The sequence below is a fragment of the Periplaneta americana genome, chromosome 3 (genome assembly GCF_040183065.1).
Source record: "Periplaneta americana isolate PAMFEO1 chromosome 3, P.americana_PAMFEO1_priV1, whole genome shotgun sequence".
In the NCBI taxonomy this organism is placed as follows: Eukaryota; Metazoa; Arthropoda; class Insecta; order Blattodea; family Blattidae; genus Periplaneta; species Periplaneta americana.
This window is the reverse complement of record NC_091119.1, coordinates 38082556-38105275: the sequence shown is the minus strand read 5'-3', so window position 1 is coordinate 38105275 and position 22720 is coordinate 38082556. Positions and strand designations below refer to the sequence as shown.

The following is a 22720-nucleotide window of genomic DNA, read 5'->3' as shown; positions in this document are numbered from 1 at the left end:
GCAAGGTGTATGAATACGAAGGGAACTACCTCAGCGCTAGTTTAGCCCTGGTAACATATTAAACTAATCAGACTGGAGTACCGTATGAAACGAATAAATACAATTGAAGTGTAGACAAATTGCATTTACAAGTTATACGTAGCGTTATGCTTAATTATTATGCATAATTGCGAATATAAAAATAAGGCAAGTACTGATAGAGTAAACATAACCTATAATGTCAACACATCAAAATATGCGTGCGATGCAACTGAAAATTGTTGAAACGTGCTTAATTGAATGTGCAAGAATTTCGTAATGAAGCGAGCGTGCTTTATTTCAATTAATTACAATACTATATACTGTAAAAGTAATGAAAACTATAAGGTATAATTTTTCATAATTTACTATATGTAACACGCTTTTAGTTAAAATTGTGTATATTATCAAACGTATTATTTATAATGTAGATTATTCACACATAAGAAGGGCGCAATAATTTAAATTTAATAAAACAAATACGGTAAACTAACAAAAATGGATTAGACAAGAGTAACATCAGTAATGCTGCACTTAGGCCTAATCATAATTTACTTTACATCCCAGTTAATGTTTCACTTTCACGTGTATATCATTACAAATATTTACTGTTTATAACACCAAAAATTCACTTAACCACATAAGGGCGCAATATTTAATCGAAATAAAGGTAGGTATTACACATAGGAACTTTGCCTGCAACAAAGTAATTTTCACACCAAAAATAATATTATACTTTACGTTGCAAGTGAATTGTGTCTCAAGTGTCTCACAGTCACTGTTTAAAATTTTACTGACGCGATTACACTGCATTTCAGAGAAATATATGTTATTTTTCATGTACTGCAACTAATTGATATGGTTGAAAGACCGCCCTTCGCGATCAGCTGTTAAGCGAGTCACGTGGTCTGCCTTACGGCCTGTATTAGATCACGACGGCAGTGCCTATATACTCATTACTATGCGTAACTTCGCAAGGTATGTGCATGATATCCTTAATGCAACTAGAGCGTAAAGACACAGGGAAATGAAGAACTAGAAGAAAGGCACCGAAAATGAAGGAGAAAAATTGAACAAACGCAACGCAAAAAAAAGCTTCAGTTGTATAAGCACTTGGCAAACATAAACTGAACATATAAAGCCTGTTTTCAATGGGCTCGGTTATTTTAGTTTACATGCTTTACTTCCACGTACTGTTGGGATGCCTATGGAGTAGGCAGCGCTATGAGCGCAGAGGTCTTCTTACGGCGTGGGCCTGTAGTATGGAGTATCCTCTCTCATGTTCGAACTTTGCACGACATTACACAGAGTGCACAGACTATAGCGTGTGATCTGTGGACAAAGTGATGAGTGTTGGCGACACTGCTCGCTGAAGCTTTTAATAGTCGCGGGGACAGCGCAGCATGTGTATTCTATACTTAACGGTCTTTTGTGTTATTAATGGAATTAGGTGAACTCCGTGTGGTATAGATTGAGTTTAATATAGTTATGTGCGTTTAATTATCTCAATAAAATTGTTACTATTCAAGATGTTTCGCACAAAAAGGGATGTGGATCGTCATGTCCAAGACGTAATGCGAAAGCTGAAAAATGAGAAGGAGGTGAGATCCGCCATTCCAGGCTTCATTATATACTTTTAATTTGGTATTGATTTTTAAAGAGTATTGTTCTGACACATCATAGAAAGCATATCTTGTTGTTTGAATTGCATTTTTGCGTTTAATATATTTTATATGTATTTATAAAGTTTGTGTCCTAGTAGTATTTGATACGATGCCGGTATCCGATGAAAGATGTCATCATGATGTGTAAAGTGTAAAATTTTATGTAGATTTTTATTAATGAGAGTTTACCAAATATTATTGTTATAGAAGGTTAAATACTAGGATATACCGGATCCAGATTCTGTTTACTAGAAAATATTAGGCACCTATCATTAAGTGGCGTCATTCTGATTTGACCTCCTCACTATTCCCCCCTAGAGAGCCATGAAATTAAAAGGCCTATATATAGTTTTGTAACATTGGTTTTCAATTGTGTAATATAACTATTTTTGATCGCAAACACTTCTTAAACAATTCTAGAATATAGGTAAGTAACTTAGTTCATTAGCTAAAAACCGTGCCGTAACGTTGCGAGGTACTTGCACAGAGAAGTGTGAAGTAATCATTGCAGAGAAAATACAGGTGCCGTCCATTCGCTTAATTTCTTTTTTCTGTTCTTTGGTATTTCTGTACAAGAACAGGGACCTCAAGAAAACTGCCAAAGCTAGGCATGATTTACTTACTTAAGTTATAGCTTTTATTCGAGTTATATGTACGGTACCGATAAAAAAAAAGAAGAAACATTGAGGGGGACGCCAATTTGGGACCTCAGATCCACTACTTCGTCTTCAATCTCCTTGCCCAAACACTCGCACAGCCCCAAGAGGTATCCGGAGAATGCTGTTTGCAACTGAATGATGGAACAACAAGCTCAAGATGATTCATGTTAAAATGCTATGCAACTTACTGAGAAGGCATATAGTATATTTTTAAATGTTGAATGTTATAGTATATATTTCTTTGCAACAAAGATTCGAACCCTTGCACAAAATTACGAATGTGTAGGACTAAGTTCACTGTTGTTTTGGCCTAGGTTTTTATTGTCGGAAACTCTTCCGCTTTAATTCCACGTACTAGCCTATGTATTTTTCACATTTGGTAAGAGCTCAGAACATTATGGATTAATATGTAGATTAAGTACCTCTGTTTTTTATCGAGTAGAAAGGTATGACAAATAGGTTATAGGCCTATGTAGGCCTAATTTCTGTGTGGAACAGAGTTGTTATGTCTCCGCATTTGTGTTAATATATATTTGAACATATGTCGTAAGGAAAGATAATTTATTTAAATTAATGCCTATACTTTTTCTAAGTTGTGTGTGTGCGTTAGGTTAGATTAGGTTAGCTTAGCTTAGCGTAGCGTAGGTGAGCTAGGTTTACGTAGAGTTGCAAATTTTATGTAGAGTGGCATTCTTATATCTGGAAGTTCGTGCAGAGAAATTATAATTATTTGAGCAAATAATTCGTGTCGGAATATTGTATACTTAAAATTGGGTTGAGAGTGAAAATACATATTTGCGGCAAAAAATATGTAAGTTAAGTGTTTTAAAAATTCGGCTCTTTTTTTTTTTTCTTCTAATTTTTCGGCCGGAAGTAGACGAGGTAATTAATATAAATGATATGAATGACGGATGACGTGAATATGTTAGGAGAAAATCCACGAACAGTTAGGGAAAACACGGAAATTCTGCTTGAAGCAAGTACAGTGATAGGTTTGGAAGTAAATCCTGAACAGACAAAGTATATGATTATATCTCGTGACCAGAATATTATTGTACGAAATGTAACTATAAAAATTGGAGATTTATCCTCCAAAGAGGTGGAAAAATTCAAATATTTTGGAGCAACAGTAACAAATATAAATGACACTCGGGAGGAAATTAAACACAGAATAAATATGGGAAATGCCTGTTATTCTGTTGAGAAGCTTTTGTCATCTAGTCTGTTGTCAAAAATTCTGAAAGATAGAATTTATAAAACAGTTATATTACCGGTTGTTCTGTATGGTTGTGAAACTTGGACTCTCACTTTAAGAGAGCAACAGAAATTAAGGGTGTTTGAGAATAAGGTTCTTAGGAAAATATTTGAGGCTAAGAGGGATGGAGTTACAGGAGAATGGAGAAAATTACACAACACACAACTGCACTCATTGTATTCTTCACCTGCCATAATTAGGAACATTAAATCGAGACGTTTGAGATGGGCAGGACATGTAGGACATATGGGCGAATCCAGAAATGCATATAAAGTGTTAGTTGGAAGGTGGAGGGAAAAAGACCTTTGGGGAGGCCGAGATGTAGATGGGAAGATAATATTAAAATGGATTTGAGGGATGTGGGATATGATGGTAGGGACGGGATTAATCTTGCTCAGGATAGGGACTGATGGTGGGCTTATGTGAGGGTGGCAATGAACCTCCGGGTTCCTTAAAAGCCATAAGTAAGTAAGTTAATATAAATAATTATCGTAGAATCATGCCCCTCGTAGAGTAACGGTGATGCGATTCTGGGACATTCTTTGCTGCATACCCACTCCTCATCAATCATTGAAGACACCAATCCTTGTTCAACCTACACGGGTACACTCTCGAATGTGAGGTATGGTTCTAGTGCTTTTAAAGCAAAGATGAAGTGCAGTACATTTCACGGGAATCAAAGCAGAAGGAGAAAGAAGCATACATTATTGAAAGAATGCTTAAAATAAAGAAAGAGCGTTTTATTTATTTTTCTGGATGTACACATGTGATTATGCACATACTCAGTAACCGCCACTGATATTAAATGTCAGAAAGTAATTGAAGGTGTGGATTGAATTATGTGTATTTTACAGATCAGGATGTTCATATCCAGGAACTTGCTATACTTGTTGGATGACCGTATTATTGAATGGCAAACGAAAATAACCAAGTTTAAATAGTACCTAGGCTGTTACACTTATTTCTATGACATCTGCATGTTGTTGTCGAGCAATAAGTTTATAATATTCTTTAAGATCAACAAACAAATTTAAGTCGCTCCCTTCCTCTCCCCCCAGCAATTTCTAAGGAAAGGTTGCTTCGCCATCCTCACCAAACATAAACCTTCATGCAGAGGAGAGACTGAAGGCTTGCCTCACAGCCTGATTTTAATGTAGTTTATCACTCCTTTTTGTAGGAATGCTTGGAGTCTGAATATTCTCTTTCCTGTAGGTATTGCGACTTAACTGTCTTGTGCTATGTACAGGGTTTGTCATAAAGTATCAGGACTACATTCACGAAAAAAAAAAATGTATTGCAGATATATGTACAGTGGATTAAAAGTCTTCAAAATAAGATCATTCTGCATCAATACAGCGTTGTCAGTGCTCCTGCCACACTTGGATCTATGGAAATCTGCAACCAGAATCTTCCTCAGGCATTGCGTCAGAGCCGCTTGCACTCTTTCCACCGTCCCATAAAGGTGTCCTTTCAAGCTTTGTTTTGTTTGAGGGAAGAGAAAGAAGTCAGGTGGGTCAGGTTTGGACTGTAGGGAGGCTGAGGCAGCATTGCCACATTGTTGTTGTTGTTTTCTAATGCCAGGCATTTGACAATGAAGTCATTTGACCTCTTGCACTCCAATATTTTTCAAAGATATTATCATGACCAGCCACTGAAGCACAGATTTTGAGATGTTCCGAATCCATTTCTTGGTTTGAGTTGCGCAATGGACAGTTAGGGGACTGATATATTCCAATCCTATGCAGGTGTTTGGCCAAACAATCATGGCCTGTTGCCAATCTAAATGCAGCTACAAACGATTTTCATGGTAAATCGGGAATTAACTGTGGATTATGATGCAGGGAGTTCCATTTTTTCCCTTGGGATTGTGTTATTAAATTTTGTTTGTTGAAGTCTAAGTAAGTAGATTTAATAAATCTTTTCACAGAGTAATACGTAGATTTAGTAACAGGTCTGTAAGTAGCAGTGCTGCCCTTCTTTGCTAAAGCATCCGCATTCTCATTTCCCAGGATTCCACAATGGGATGGTATCCATTGGAATACAATTCTTTTATTGAGTGATATTAATTGAGAGAGCATTTTAGTTATTTCTGCTGTTTGAGATGAAGGTGTGTGTTTAGAGACTATTGATAGAATAGCTGCTTTGGAGTCTGACAATATAACTGCATTCCTAAATTTATTGATGTGGCATAGAAGATTCCTGAGACTTTCCCTTATTGCAATGATTTCACCATCAAAACTTGTTGTTCCATATCCAAGAGATCTATAAAGTGAGAAGACACAGCACGTAACACCTGCACCGGCACCTTGTTCTCTGGAGATCAAGGATCTGTCGGTGTATAAATGAAGCCAGTTTTGTGGAGGGTACCTAATATTAATTGTCTCTAAAGACAATTGTTTCAGTATTTCAGTGTTTACTTCTGATTTCAGTATTTCTTCTGTTAAATTTAGATTATATTCTATATTGAATAGAGTTAAAGGGTTTGGTTTAATTTGTAAGTTTTCTTTTAAATTCGGGATATTGATTTTCTGTTTTAATTCTTGAACAATGGATATGAAACTTTTTTGAGTTTTCAATCTACGGAGAGGACTGTATGAATGCCAATTGTTTCCTGGTAATCTGATAATTTTTCATATTGAATCAGTGCTTTTTCTTCTATTGTCATTTTGATGCTGTTAATGTTAGTGAGGAATCTCATTGTGCTTTGCCAGAAACTCCCTTATGTGTAGCAATGTGTGACTCAGCACATTGTCATGGTGGAGAATCCGGGTATTGGCGATTTCCCTTCAGATATGACAGATCCTTAACCTCAATCACTCCCAAGTAAAATTGACTGGTCACTGTTTGTCTGGCTGGTACAAACTCCTTGTGAAATACATCCCTTGGGTCAAGATGATGAGCATTGATTTCACTTTTGATTTGATCATGCAGGCCTTTTTTTTGGGCGAAGAGAGATGCTTGTGTGCCACTCAGCGCTTTGTTTTTTTGTCTCGGTATCGTACTCGAATATCCATGTTTCATCACCAGGTATCACATTATCCAAAAAATCATGCTCAAGTTCCACACATTCCATCAGTTTGTGACAAATGACACACGGGTTTCCTTCTGTTGTCTGGACAAAACTTTTGGAACCAATTTGACTCACACTTTTCTCATCTGCAAATCATCTTAACACAATTGATGCACTGGATTTCGGTAAATTCAACTCTTCTACTATCGTTCTAACATTAAGATGTCGATCAGAGTCCAAAAGTTCATTCACTTTTGACACATTTTCGTCATTTCGGATTATTGATGGATATCCTGTGCATTTGTTGTCCTCTCTTCCTTTAAACTTCTTTTGCCACTCCAAAACTCGTGTTTTGGACAAGACATTCTCTCCATAGGTTTCACGGATCATGGCAAGAGTCTCAGCACCGGATTTTTTCAGTTTCACACATAACTTGATTGCATACCGTTGTTCAATCATGCTGTGCATTTTGATTTCTGACGACACACACAAACAACTGCTCAATCCAGGCTTGGAGGCAAAAGGAAACTGAACCAGATCGCGTCATATACCTGACATCTTCCATCAACATTTCTGCCCACGGAGACCACCCGATACTACTTGAACAGATTCTATATGTAGAATCAAGATCCAGTGAAGTCCTGCTAGAGCACTTTTTCACTCCCTGGATAGCATACTATGCCTCCTCAGACTTCTGCCGTCTGTACAGTAGTCACAGTACTACACTCAACTCACTGTTAGTAGAGGCCAGGGCCATATGCAAGGGGGGGGAGGAAGAGGGAGTTACAGGGCTTGAACCCTCCGTTGAAATAAATAAAACATAGGCTATACAGTCAACTCCAGATATAGTGAACCTCTGCATATTTGCATATTTCGTTCACTATATCCGAGGTTCACTAAATCCGAAGTTTCTCTCCCCTAACCTTAAATAACAGTAATGAATGAAATTGTGAACAAGAAAATAAAATACTATACAGTAATTAAAATATTTTATTTTTGTGGAATGGGCTACACTGTATACTGTTACAGTTGATTTATTTAAACTATGTTGTTGATCCATGTCCACTTGCGAAAAACCATGTTCATTGTCACTTATATTTGCCTTATCTTTCAAAGAAAACACTTTATGCTTCGACATTTTTGTACAGTACATTCGAACACTGGAAACAGTCTGATCAGGTAGAGATGAAGAACACTGTTATGGTGTGACAGCATTCTCAGCCTTGGAATTTCCCTGGTCACTTAATGGAAATTGAGAGGAGGTTGATGGAGTTTGAAGACCATTGCAGTCTTACTTTCATTTAGCTCTGGACGTAATGTCCATCCCCTTTTAATAAAAGAAGAGGCAATTTCATTTTCCTTTGTTTCGATGCTATCCATCATAATGGAAATGTTTCTGAGAACAAAAGGCAACCCTTTGACGGTGGAGGATTAGAACAGAATGTCAACCCTTCGACAGTGGAGTGAGACAAGGTCGTCCGCGTTATCTGGATTTACAGTACAGCTTATTATCTAGGAATCACTAATCCTACCTTTGTCCTTCGACTAAAGGAGTAAGGAACTTAAAATGTTGTTCTCAGCACATTCTTTCAATTTTATACAAGAAGATCTGACTTCAAATAAGAATTTGTCAGGATACAACTCTTGCAACTTCAATTTTTAAGGTTCACTATAACTGAAGCGAGGATTCACTATAAATGGAATATTAATGTACTTTTTAATGTATGTGGGTCGGACCAACGATTTAGGTTCACTACAGCTGGATGTTCACTACAACAGAGTTCACTATATCCAGAGTTCACTGTAATTCAATATATTTGATTGTTTCCATGGATTTTCCTCTTACGTAAAGTGTCTTACCTATACAAATAACTGTTGACTAAATATATTTATGATTTTTGTGCGAGTGTGGTAATGACACAAGCATTTTTTTACTTAAAAAATTAAACAGAAGTTAAAAATTGTTAAAAACTGGAACAAAAAATTATAATTAAATCCAATTTCATAATAAAATTCCAAATAATAATTCAATAATAAATATAAATGTAATCCATTTCCACCAAAACATAAACTGCACCTTGACCTGAAATAATTTATCAAATTAAATTAAGAAAATTTTATTAACCCTAAAAATATTTTCATTATAACGGCAGTATACATATATTAATCTTGGTAAGGTTCAGTGCAGACTATTGATTAAGGAACAGATTCCTCTAAAAAGACTAAAATACCGCCAAATTCTTTAAGTTTCAAGACCCTAACTAGTACTACTCAAGTTAAAAATAATTTATATCTAAAATAATAGGGTATCTAATCCTAGTTTAAAACAAAAGATTTCATAGCCTCAAATAAAATAAAGTCATAATAAATATTAAGATTTCACCCAACATTCAGGTGTAGTGAACCTAAATCGTTGGTCCGAACCGCATACATTAAAAAGTACATTAATATTCCGTTTATAGCGAATCCTCGCTTCAGTTGTAGTGAACCTTAAAAATTGAAGTTGCAAGAGTTGTATCCTGACAAATTCTTATTTGAAGTCAGCCTTCTTGTATAAAATTGAAAAAATGTTGTTGTTTTCTAATGTGCTAAGTGCCAAAAACAACTTTCTGAGATATTGTTTGCTCACTGCGCAATGAGATACCTATAAAACTGTCTTTTGGCACATGAATGAGTCACTTATAGTTGAACTAACATCAAAGACAATTTAGTATGATATTCTCATGGATGTTGATTGAATGAAATGAAATTTGAAGAATTGGCACTTAGCACATTAAGGCCCGGTTTCTTCTTTCGAACAAGCCTATAGGCCTACTTCTTTATAGGTTATGGTTAAACTCTAGAATCTCTGGCTCTAACACAGAGTTAACAAACAGAATGTTAAAATGTGAAATATAAATTTGAAGAAAAGCAATATTGTTAACAGCAATTTTTACTTTTAACTTACAGTTAATTTTATTAATGCTATGTTAAGTACATTTTAACAAAAGTTGAAGAAACTGGGCCTTAATCTTTAATTGTTTTATAAATTTTAACTTTCAGTCTTTTTTTTTTTTTTTTGAAACCAGACGAGATGACAAAAACTTCTCAATCAAATAATAGCAGGCATTTCCCATTATTTATTCTGCATTTAATTTCCTCTCGAGTGTCCTTTATGTACATGGAATAATACTTAAATGCTTTCATTGATGTTGGAATTTGTAGTACTTTTTGATAGGCAGTATTTATTATCCTGATATCAGGAGCAATGAATTCCACATGACAGTTCTTGCCTCAGAAGTGGAATTCATATTGTCAGACTAATAGAGGATAGGAAGATCAAATTGCTACTAGCTACTAGCAAGCTGCTTTTCAGTGACTTTTTTTTTTTAATATAGTAAATGTTACTAAATTTGAAGTTAAAAAATCTTAATTTTGCTCATGTTTGCTTTCAGCGGAGCTTACGCTGCTACAATATTGCCAAGTTGTATTTCATGGTAGGCGAGTATGAGTTGGCCAGGCGCTATGTGTCTAACTACCTTACAGTTCGTGAGGATTCAGCAAGTGCACATAAACTCCTGGGTGAAGCTTTGGAGAAACTGGGGCAGAAAGAAAAAGCCCTAGCACAGTACAAATGCTCTCTTGAGTTGGAGAGTAAGCAACAGGATCTAGTATTGAAAGGTAAGTTTAAAAAAAAAAAAGTGCAGTGGAATGGTGATTACTGTGTAACGAAGAGGCTGGAATGAACAGGAATTGAAAGAAAATTGTTTAGTCTGTTCCATTCCATAGATCTTCATGTATGAAGTAAATGGTGTAGTATTTTCAAGTTATGATATAGTTTTTGTTACACAGGATTATGTTGAATAAATACTTCATTCAACTATCACTTTAGTGGGACTTCAATTATCGCTAATTCATTCTGCAAAACTGTGGTGGTTGTCGAAACAATAATAATTGTATCATTAAACTTGTATTATAATGGTGGCTCATTTTGAATGTAAACACCTAGCCACAGACAAACATTTTTATTTTAGGTTAGAACTTCGAACAAAATTATGCATTACCTGAAATATTATCACATGATAGGATAGGTTAGGTTAGGTTAGGTTAGGTTAGGGGTCTTAAGGAGTCTTACAGGCCTCCTGCACGTCAGCCTAAAAGGCTTATTGTGCATCTCCATTGGAATGGACACTAGCATTTTGTCTTCCAAAATCTGTTTCTTTTATCTCATGATACTATCACATTGATTTAATAAAAAAAGATTAGATCCATCCAATACAATTCGTATAGAGCTCCAATGGAGAAACATAATAATTTATGTAAAATTCTATGGCAAAATAAAAGTATATGACATTACATTTATGCTGTTACTTCCATTTCTGCTGCTGTTTAATCTCGGTTTACACTTTCGCGATAAAGATTATTAATTTTCTTTCCACTCTTTTGTTTGCAATATTGGTGGGAAACTGAGTAGGATTGTCCGAAGTTGACCTGTGAAATGCTTGTATGACTATACTTAGCTATTGGTGGCAACCCTATATGAAAGAAGTTGCTCAGTATTCACATAACATTATTACTTGCATTGGTGCTGACATCAAAAGAAATGATTTCGATAAAAATTAGTATAATCTACTGATCAGTAAAACATGATAATCAGTGTTCTACTGTATTTCCTATGCCATGCATAAAAATACACTGTTCTTGGTGTTACAGCAGTTACCACACTTGTCCCCGGACTTGTTTTATGGCAATGTATTTTTAAACCAAAGAAATGCATATTCCATCAGAAAAGTAAGACTATTTTTCCCATATACCTAGTAGATTTATTGTATGCTAACATTTGTTTTTTTCCCATAAATCTGAATGAAGGAATTTCAAACTTCAAATGTCCAGACCTACCAATAGCATGTTCTCAACTTTTGATAAGTTGTCAGAGATTATGGAGACCTTTGTTCGAAAAATGGCATTGCGTTGAGTCACAGTTGCACCGGTCTACAGCTTTCAGTGTGTATAATCTACTGGTACGTTATACATATAAAAATGTGCACACAATTGAAAATGTTCATCAAATGAACTGAGACTAGTTAGATAGGGAATTGATCCTAGGGCATTATGCATACAGTCCTATGATAATAACCACATACTTTTAGCTAAGACCAGGGTTGGCTGCATAAACTATTTGATATATGTTTTACGTAAATTTCACGTAATTAACATCTCATAGAAAAACTAATTTTTACACAATTCTCTTTGCGGTATAATAAATTATTTTAATGGAAATAAATTAATAAACTGCTGTCAGAATACATTTGGCAAGTCCACACCTGTGGAGTAAAGAGTCAGCGCGTCTGGCTGCGAAACCAGGTGGCCCGGGTTCGATTCCCGGTCGGGACAAGTTACCTGGTTGAGGTTTTTTCCGGGGTTTTCCCTCAACCCAATATGAGTAAATGCTGGGTAACTTTCGGTGCTGGACCCTGGACTCATTTCACCGGCATGATTACCTTCATATCATTCAGACGCTAAATAACCGAAGATGTTGATAAAGCGTCTTAAAATAACCTACTAAAAAAAAAAAATTTGGCAAGCATTCATTTTAAATATTGTAGTTTCATTTATAATCACAAAAATGAAAATAATTTGAGTGGTGAAATGTAACATACGTACAAAGTGTTAAGAGTCTAATATTTTGAGAGGTGATAACATTTATAAAAACGAAGTCTAATAAATATGGGCCCTAAAATTAATATCGTCGAAGAAATAAGTCCGTGAAAATGGTATTGTAACAACAGTATATCTTTTAATGTGAGCTCTTTGCTCGTTTATTACAATGGAGTAAATAAAGGAGTAAACAGGCAGATGTGATACCCAGAAAGAAATTAGCAAAGAACTCACATTAAAGGCTATGCTGTTACAATACCAATTTCACGGTCCTTTTTTCTTCAAAAATAAAAAGGGTCTAATATTTTGAGAGGAGGTAGTATTCCAAAATGCTGCATTATTTATAGATGGTGTGTATTTTATACTTATGGCTTTTAAGGAACCCAGATGTCCATTGCATGTGTTTTATATAAGTAATTATTCTATAAATCTTATTTTCTAATGAATGGAAAAAAGTACAGTATAATAATCATATTTCTAAAATTACAGTATTTTCTTAAATACCCTGGACCTTTGAATAAGCTGCACACACCACTTTTGAAAGGGCAAAAAAAAAAAAAAAATAATAAAATAAATAAATAAATAAAATAACAGGTTGACTGCTATGGGGAACACCAGTGTCCTATACAGAACATTCCCCTCCCTACAATACAGGACACAGTGTCTGCTGCCACATGCTTGAATTTGTCATTTTCTCACTGCCTCATGTCCGCTGGCTCAGCATTTTGTTTATGTATGTGTGTCCACTATGGCCCACAGTAACCTCATGCATGCAGCAGTTCTTATGGAATGTTTGATTATAATGCAAGAATAAAATGAGTCGTATTAAATCTTTAATTTCCTTCAAATGAATGTGAATTTAAGAAACACATTTACATTCACACAATAGTTATTTGTGATTATTTTTATCAATTATAAGTTTTACATGGAAAGAGTACAGAAAAGTATTCAACCAATGATTACGAGGTAATAAATAATGTTCAAGGTCAGAGAAGTGTCCACTACTAAAAATGTGTCATTTCCAGCTTAATTTATTTTTATTTTGAAAAAGCTATGTATCATAATCATTTACAACCAATTTAAAACATAATGATTTTGGCCAGAGGGAGATATTTTTCAAATTTCAGTCTGACATCAACCAGACAATATAATACAGTAGAACCCTGATTATCCAACACCCTATTAACTGATTGGTGGATTATCTGACTGTCTTTCTCTTGCTCCCCCCCCCCCTACAGAAACATAATATGAAGTAGATACTATTGTACATTATATTAGTATACGTTTTTCTTTTTTTGTTTTTGTTTTGGAGTCATGCCGGAAATAACAGCAAAGCGACGATAGGTACAATACTTGCTGCATAATAATTGTTTATAACACAATTTTTCAGGTTTTGTTGGTGATGTAAGTTTTACTATAATAATAGTAAAAATGATTACGGTATTGACATAATTATTATATGGTTGTTTTTGCAAAATTGATTACATAATATATATTTAAGAAACTTCAGTAAATTAAATCAAGTCTCTTACTATTTGAAATTATAAAATAATAGGTAAATAAATACCTTACATGTGCAATCCATGAAACATAAATTTATGTTGTAAGGTTGCACAGTAAATTATTTCATTTGTCTCTCTCTTCTGAATGATGGCTGAAGGAAATAAATCATAACTAGAAATAAGATTAAGAATTGTTACATTTATATTTTCACACTTTCTGGTCTGTTTTCCCAAATTGTTTTATCTCTGCTTTATTATGAGGATAAACAGTGCCTATTTAAATCCTATATTTATGACTAGAATATTTTGTCTTTCAGTACTGCATTTTGTAGTGGTATTATAAGTACTGAACTCTGTTTCTTTTTTGCAGTGTGTGAGCTGTTAGTAGACAGCGAAGCGTCGCTTGATGTGGGAAGAGCACGATATTGGTGTGAAAGAGCTGAACAGTTGTTTCCCCACCATCCAACAGTATTTAGACTTAAAGAGCATCTTCTGACTGCAGATGGAGAGGAAGATGCTGCAGAATTGGAAGCTCTTATAGCCTGTGAGTAGAAGTTAACTCTGTACTGTAATTTATTTTTATGTGGTGTCATGCTAGAAAAATGAAATATATTTTATGAAGCTACAGTTTTCAACATGGTTCCAGATTTTTTTTCGGTTTTTGCAATGTCATAGTTGTTGTTCAGTCAACTGTCTGAAGATAGGTCTGAACCCCATAAGTGATGCCAAGAAAGCATCATTAATCAGGCAACTAGACCAGAATATAATGGGGTAGGGTGGCCTGTTCCTTCCTTCCTTCATTGTATACATCACTGACTAGCTGCATATTACACTAGTCACACTCCAGATGCAAACAAACAATAATTGTTTGTTCTCTTACACGTATCGTCAAGTGAGATGTACTGCTTGATAATAGATGTAAATATCAACCAGAACCTCAATCAGAGGGAATGTCATAGTTATAGAAACAATAAACATTTCGGAGCTGTATATCAGCTCCATCAAGGAAAGCATGGCAACGGAAACCTACCTGTTGGATCCATTACCAAAAGCACCTGATGTTGGAGCCAATGCATAGCTCTGAAATATTAGATGTTTCTGCATCTATTACAAAAACGAAAAAGTCGCGCACCAATTATTATACTGTTACCACAGTCTAGTATATACAGTCACGAAGCTCAATACGTAGGGAATATGCATCCATAGATAGTTGCTAACCACTAGGATCGCTACTATCGCTTCATTACAGACAATACGAAATAGTACCGGCATAGTCTATTGTTCCTAGTACCCTCTACAACTCAAGCTTCGTGACTGTATAAGTATACTAGACTGTGCTGTTACTAAAACAACAGTCTACTGCTGTGGAGTAATGGTTAGCATACCTGACTGTGAAATGAGTGGGCCTGTATAACTAGACAGTGCATGTGACATTACCTAAGGATGAGTTAACACAAAATTCTTATCAACAACTTTTTTTTTTTTTGGCACAGTATTATTGACTGATACTGGTACCAATAATTTTTGTAAACATCAAAATATAGTATGTGTATTAATACTTTACAACATTACAATAACTTCTATCGCATTCTGCTTTATTAATAACGACATAACTTCCCACATTTAATCTTTTATTTGAGAAAGCCCTCATGCCCCAAATATTTAAATAATTTTTATGAGGATCTAACTTAAGTGTTAAAATCTCAATTATGAACTTGAAACATTTATCTTAAAAGTATTTATTTCAGTCACTGACTTTACAGCATATGTTTAAGGTGCTACACCTTTACATTACATATTTAAAAGACGTATGAACGTTTTCGTTGGTCTACGCCAACATCATCAGATACGAAGTACATTTCAGCAATATCAGTGCTCTCTACATAATATCTACAAATACAAAACATATTTAGTGGCATGCAAAATGTGACATATTAAAAACCAACATTGCTGTGATACACATTGACATTCTATATGACTGCCTTGATTGTCACTTACTTAAAATACACGTATAGATTACAAAAAATATTGATTTATATATATATATATATATATATATATATATATATATATATAAATGCAAGTCTTCACATATGAGATAATAAAATGACATGATTTAAAAGTGATAAAAATAATAAAATATAAAACTAAGATAAAAAGTATTATGAATGTGAAGAGTTGCAAAATTACAGTAATTACATTTATTATATTCCTATTTCTGTTTCACAATAATATATATATTTCAACCATTCAGAAATATATGTATCATGGTTTGTGTCACGTAATTATTTGAATATTTTTCAAGTTTATATGGTTTTATTATAAATGCCAACTATATAAACTTGAAAAATATTCAAATAATTACGTGACACAAACCATGATACATACATTTCTGAATGGTTGAAATATATATATTAGTGTGAAACAGAAATAGGAATATAATAAATGTAATTACTGTAATTTTGCAACTCTTCACATTCATAATACTTTTTATTTTAGTTTTATATTTTATTATTTTTATCACTTTTAAATCATGGCATTTTATTATCTCATATGTGAAGACTTGCATTTATATATATATAATGTAAATCAATATTTTTTTGTAATCTATACGTGTATTTTAAGTAAGTGACAATCAAGGCAGTCATATAGAATGTCAATGTGTATCACAGCAATGTTGGTTTTTAATATGTCTCATTTTGCATGCCACTAAATATGTTTTGTATTTGTAGATATTATGTAGAGAGCACTGATATTGCTGAAATGTACTTCGTATCTGATGATTTTGGCGTAGACCAACGAAAACGTTCAGACGTCTTTTAAATATGTAATGTAAAGGTGTAGCACCTTAAACATATGTTGTGAAGTCAGTGACTGAAATAAATACTTTTAAGATACAATATAGACTTCTCTGAAAATTAAAAATGAATTGCAAAAAAAAAAAAAAAAAAAAAAAAAAAAATTTGAAAATTTAGTTACAACGTAAAACCCTAGATCATATATGTAACAGATAGGTTGGCCTTATAGCTTTGACGTTAACTTTTGTCAGGTTTACTATGCTGCCATCTAGTTGTTACATATGGAGTCACGTCGTAATTCCCATTTGAATTGCATTCGCGACTGTACTGCCATCTCGTGTTCGTTTACGGTGGACAGGTGGCGATCCTGGCAGTTCTCTTCAAAGTGCTGCCGATTTTAACATAGAAATGAGTTATCTGTTACATATATGATCTAGGATAAAACCAAAAATATATATATATATTTCCATAAAATTATTTTCATTAGTTTTTTATTTCTCCTGAAAATTTTAAGATTTTGGATATGAGGTGTTTCTCAACTAACCTGTTCACTTGTATTGTTTGTTTATTTTGTAGCGGAATTGACAGCCAGACCTACTGATGTTTCATTGCGTGTACGTTTGCTGAGGCTGTACCTGGATACAGAGCGGCTGACAGATGCTTATAATCATGCAGTTGAAGTCGAGCTTCGTGCCGTGCCAGGATTCAGGGATCAGCTTCAGTGGTACGACTGTCTCATCGACGTGTTTGAGGTGAGATAAATTTCTGTATTTAAATACTAATTCTATTATTTTTAATTTGTTTCTGCATATGTGTGCAATATTACATACTGTAGTTAAAAATTGACACATAAGTTCAGGTGTTTCTTTTTGTTTGTCCCTATCTGTCTATCCATTTGCCTTCTGTCTGTCCATCTTACTATCTGTCTTTGTGTCTATCTTTATATCTCTTCGATCCTATATCCCATTTGATGTGCCCTCTATTAAAAATAGAGCCTTTATTTTTTCTTGAAATATGGAGTGAATCTAGTTAACTATCACTACTGCTAAAGGGCTAAATATAGGGTAGCCCAAAAGTCACTACACATTAAAATGAAACAACACAGATTGAATGGTAAAATGATACTTTATTGAAACTACAAGATTATTTATAGAAATGTTCTTCAAATTGTTTTCCCTCTGTCTTGACACATCTCTGAAGATGATCTGAGACACATAAGTAAACTTTTTTTTTTTTTTGCGAAGTTATGGATTTGAATCATTGTTTTGAAAAGCATTATCAGTGGCTGATTCCAAGTCTTCCATTGTGTTTGGTTTAGAAGCATAGGCTATACCTTTAACTAATCGTCAAAAGAAAAAAACCCATTGGAGTGAGGTCTGGTGATCTGGGTGGCATTTCTATTGACCCTCTTCTTCCAATAACTTTAGCACCAAACACCTCATCAACATAGCCTCGCATAACTCTTGCATAGTATGGTGTAGCACCATCATGTTTAAAATAAAAGTGAGTTGCAGTTAATTTGTAGCCCTGGAATGACATAGATACAGTACAATTATTTAGTCCTGACAGTCGCCGGAAATGTGCGTCTTGGTTAGGCGAGTCCATTTAGTTACACCAATGGGTCTTTGGGTTAGTCACTCGCTTGCCTTCGAAGCGATCGGTTGTCATGTGTGCGGTAGAGTGGTATGTTTCTAGTACAGTTAACCTGTACTGCATTCCTTTACCGACCGCTCGCCCTTATCTCTATCCGGAGCTCTCCCCACTACTTCTATTACTTCCCCTCTTTCGCGTCGCTGAGCTGTCAGGACTAAATAATTGGTCTGTATTGTGTGACCTAGTGGTTATGTCACATCTAGATTTCCCCCACCTGTTTCTGCTTGCCCCTCTGGAAAGGCTAGTGACTGAGCTGTTAGGCTTTTCCCTGAAAATATTTGCTGTACAGAATTAGAATTCTACGTAATTTTATACAACTGTTTAAAATAATTTAAAGAAAAGGGTTCTGTTAAGTAAGCAACTCACGTGATTTCCCCTGTTTCGACAACACTGCTTCATAACCACTCGGTCAGACAGTAGTTAATATTTGTAAGTACTTTTCTGCAGTAATTGTTCTATCAAAATACCAAGGCTTTAGGATCCCATGGCAGAGACACCTGGTTGATTAAGTTGTCTTTCAAGAATGACATGATATTATGTATACCATACAATTGTATCAGTTAACGTGACCAGATAACTTGAATGTTGCTTCATCACTCCAAATTATTTTAGAAACGAAATCAACATACCTTCATGAAGCTTATTTAACATTGACTCACAAAATTGAAGCCTATGTTCAGAATCGTCTTCAAATAAGTCTTGTATGAGATGTTGTATGTAGTGCTTAAATTTAGTCTTATGTAAGATTCTCTGGACACAAGTTCTGGAAACATTCTGCTGAAGAGGAAGCTTGTAAAATGTTAAATTTGGTCTCCTTACTTAATGATGGCCTACCTGACCTATGTCAGTTGAATACTGATGTTTTCTTCAAAACGTTTGTGTAAATTGCAAACTGCCTTCCATGTTGGTGGAACAGTGTCGAAGTGATTATTCCATTCTTGAATTAATAAATGATAACTACCTTCATGCCAAGTTCTTAAAACAAAAATAATTTTTTCTTTTGAAAACTTTTCGACATACAGCAATGAGCATAACCAAAACAAATCTCGAGATAAACAGCCAATTTATTGATTGATTAATTATATAGCAGTGCATTATAATGTTTACATTAGTAACTAATTGTCAGATGAAAATGAATGGTGGGTAATTTAAATTCATATGGAGATTGAAAATATAATCTAAGCTCAGTATTGGATAGTGACTTTTGGATCACACTATATTTCAGTTGGATACTACTACTTTTTGTAACACAACACAAATGTCACTTATGATTATGAAGTAATAACGTACAACATACACAAGAAGTTTATGTGAAACACAGATTTTCTCATTAGTTACAAGCAAATTCACTTGTAAAGTAGGTATTATTCCATACTGTGGTCTATTTAATAATGTATGTTATGCATATTACAATTCTTAAGAATCGTAAATATGTACAAAGACCTGTGTTGAAAATATGATTTATTCGTGTTTAGACGTACCAAGAAGAATGTCGTGAGAAGTGTGATTGGGAGTTCCACATGCATTATGTCTCCGTATTGGAGAGGGCCACTTGTCTTAGTCTTCAAGAGAATCAAGCTGGAGTACGTCGGAGCATTGCTGATTGTGTTCAGGCTTTGTTCAGGTATGTTGACGTTTTCCACATTTGAATGATTGTTAAGATGTATTATATGTAGTGATTAGGCACATGTTAGCTGAATGACTAGAGCATTGACTTTCCATGCTAGGTAACCTGGGTCCGAATCCCAGTGGGTACTCCTATTTCCCCTAAAATAGTATTCCATCATTGTTCTTTTAATTAATATGGGCTCAGTGGATAGAGCGTCAGCACGTAGAGCTGAAAACCTGGGTTCAAATTCTGGTGCCGGAGAGAATTTTTTTCCGTTTCACTCATCTTCATCATATGATGACGCAGAATTTCTGCTTGGAAATATCATAAGTACTTCGGTACATCGTAATAATATATGACATGCGAAAAATAATCACTTAGTGATTTAAGACTGCGCTTTTTTCGTCGGATCCCAGCCACTTAGTCACTCATAATGAGTCCACCTCTGCACATGTGTGGACATTGTGCCACTGTCATACATCTATGACGCAGTGCTTGAGGATAGGTCACTAGAGGGAACCCAAGATGTGGAACTTAAACTGAGAGGATTCTATCTGACATTGGGATGGGAATCCAGTGTGGCTTAGTGGATAGAGCGTCAGCACATAGAGCTGAAAACCTGGATTCAAGTTCCGGTGCCGGAGAGAATTTTTCTCAGTTCCACTCATCCTTCATCATATGATGATGCAGAATTTCTGCATGGAAATATCATATGTACTTCGGTACATCGTAATGATATATAATATGAGCTATGTAATTTTTCTTTTATGGTGCCATGGGGGCAACATCTACGGTGGCAAAAAGAACTACAGCTTTGACGCATCACTCCTAAAGGGGACCTTTGGTTGATGATGCAGTTAAGTACCCTCATTGGACTAAAAAAGAAATGTCTTAATGACTGCAATAAAATGGTGGAATATGACTTCGAGAAAGTGAAAATCTGATTATGTACTAGAGTTTATTACAAATGGAATGTATGTATATATCTAATGCTCTAGATTTAACAAAGTTATTCTCTTTCTAGTTTCCCATTATTTTGATATCAGTTCATGACGTGTCTTAAAAACTTCATAGATTTCTATGCGATGCATATCCATCTCTACTTCCTGTTGGCATTGGAGACAGTTTGGTGTGGTTGTTATTCCAATCTTGTAAAGATGTTTGCTTAAACAATCATATCCAGTGATCAACCTAAACAGAAAAGGAATAAAATTGTGCGTATATGATAGGAGTTCAGTGTACTTTAAATCTTTGTTACTTATACAGGCTTCATAGTTGAACATAACTGCAGTTTAGGATCTCATATGGGTTAGACTTAAGACTATGCTGGGAGATAAATAAGATGATTGACACTTTGTGTCGAACTCTTGCCCAATTACAATTCATGACCCAGGAATGACGTAAGGGGTTCATAAATTATTGAGCAAGATCATTATCTTGCCTCTGTACATGCAAGTTCGCCCATGCTGTGTCAATCACAAACATATTTACCTACCAGTATAGTCTTAATGGCCTGGTTTTCCTGGCCAACATTCTCAGGAATGTAGCACAAAACTTTTCCGGCATACAGTAATGGCCCGTTCACACTTACGTGTCACGTTGTGGCATATTAATATATTCAAATGAATGGCTGCATAGCGATGCGGTGTGGAGCGACGTGTTCGGTATTCATAGAAAGAATCATTTTCGATGGTGCATCAGAGTCTGAAGTTGTCGGGTAGATGTTTGGGTTTTTCTGTTAGGGGCTAAATTGTTGACCTAACAGTCAGCTGTCTTTGCATGTAGCCTATCTGTGCGTGTTGACTTCTTTATAGGTTAGGAATTGAAATGGATTGTGAAAAACTGATTGCCATATTTTCTCGAATACCCTGCGCCCTTGGATAAGCCATGCACTCCACTTTTGAAAGGAAAAAAGCAAGAAAAAAACAAACACAAATTACAAAAATAAAATTTTCAACAAATGTATTCACGAAAAATTAAAAACAATTAAATCACAAAGACAGTTCAGTTAACAATAAATTTTATCCTGGAACAGGATCCTCCCATCTCTGATGCAACTTTCACTTACATCAAATTTACCGGCTGTAGCACAGTTTCCGTGTTCCTCTGAAACTTCGATAATTTTAGTTTTTTGCTGCAAGTAAAGGATCACAATCTCATTAGTGGTATTCATTTTCAGAAATGAAAAAATAAGATTCACAAAATATATACTTAATACACTTGTAGGCTTTCTCCCAATCTAAACACCATTTAACAATGTTAACAATTAAAATATCAATGAGAGAAGATAATGGCGAACACTACCACCATAGGAGTTGAGCGGGAGGGAAATCTGGCAATGTTGCCAACTTCATTTTGAATAAGCTGCACACCCGTATTTTTTACTTGTATATTTCCAAAAAGAAAAAGTATGTGGGGTGGTGAAGTGCCCATTTATGGCAAAACTGCAAAAATTATTAGAGTAATAACATGCGTGATAATAGCTGGAGGGAAATAAATAACATGCTAGGAAACATTACAGATGAGAAACAATCAAACAGTCCGTTTTATTTAGCTCCTCCATGCTGTGCTGCATCACATTGCATTAATGGGGGCCGACTAGACAAAACATTCATTAGTGCAGTGTGACGTGCCATGACTCATAAGTGTGAGCGGGTCATAACTGTAAATTGCTGTTCAGCAAGAAATATTATCTAATTATTTACATTATCAGCTAGCACTATGTAATAATGTGTTAGTTGATTGTATTAGAAGTAATTTGAAGCCAGTCAGTTATATTCAGAATTATATTTTCTGTAATGAATTGTGTATTAAAATGTCTGTTTATATTTATTATATGGAAAAATATTTTAAATCAACATTTGTAGGTGTAATGTTTGTATTTTTACGGTCAAAAACCAGTGCTTATTTACACA

At 34.8% G+C, this 22720-nt stretch overlaps 1 protein-coding gene across 3 annotated transcripts in view; it reads left to right on the top strand.

Annotated features, from left to right (window-relative positions):
* Positions 1-1403: 1403 nt before the first annotated feature.
* The window catches only part of Nup358 (Nucleoporin 358kD), a 125638-nt gene continuing 104321 nt past the window's right edge, over positions 1404-22720 (top strand). For 2 of the 3 annotated variants that reach the window (XM_069820346.1, XM_069820344.1), the window contains exons 1-5: positions 1404-1619; positions 10041-10266; positions 14116-14289; positions 17120-17295; positions 19672-19820. In XM_069820346.1, coding sequence (XP_069676447.1) covers positions 1548-1619; positions 10041-10266; positions 14116-14289; positions 17120-17295; positions 19672-19820 — 797 coding nt within the window. In that variant the 5' untranslated portion in view covers positions 1404-1547. The remainder of the gene's footprint in view (positions 1620-10040; positions 10267-14115; positions 14290-17119; positions 17296-19671; positions 19821-22720) is intronic. The other variant, XM_069820345.1, reaches the window with a different exon arrangement.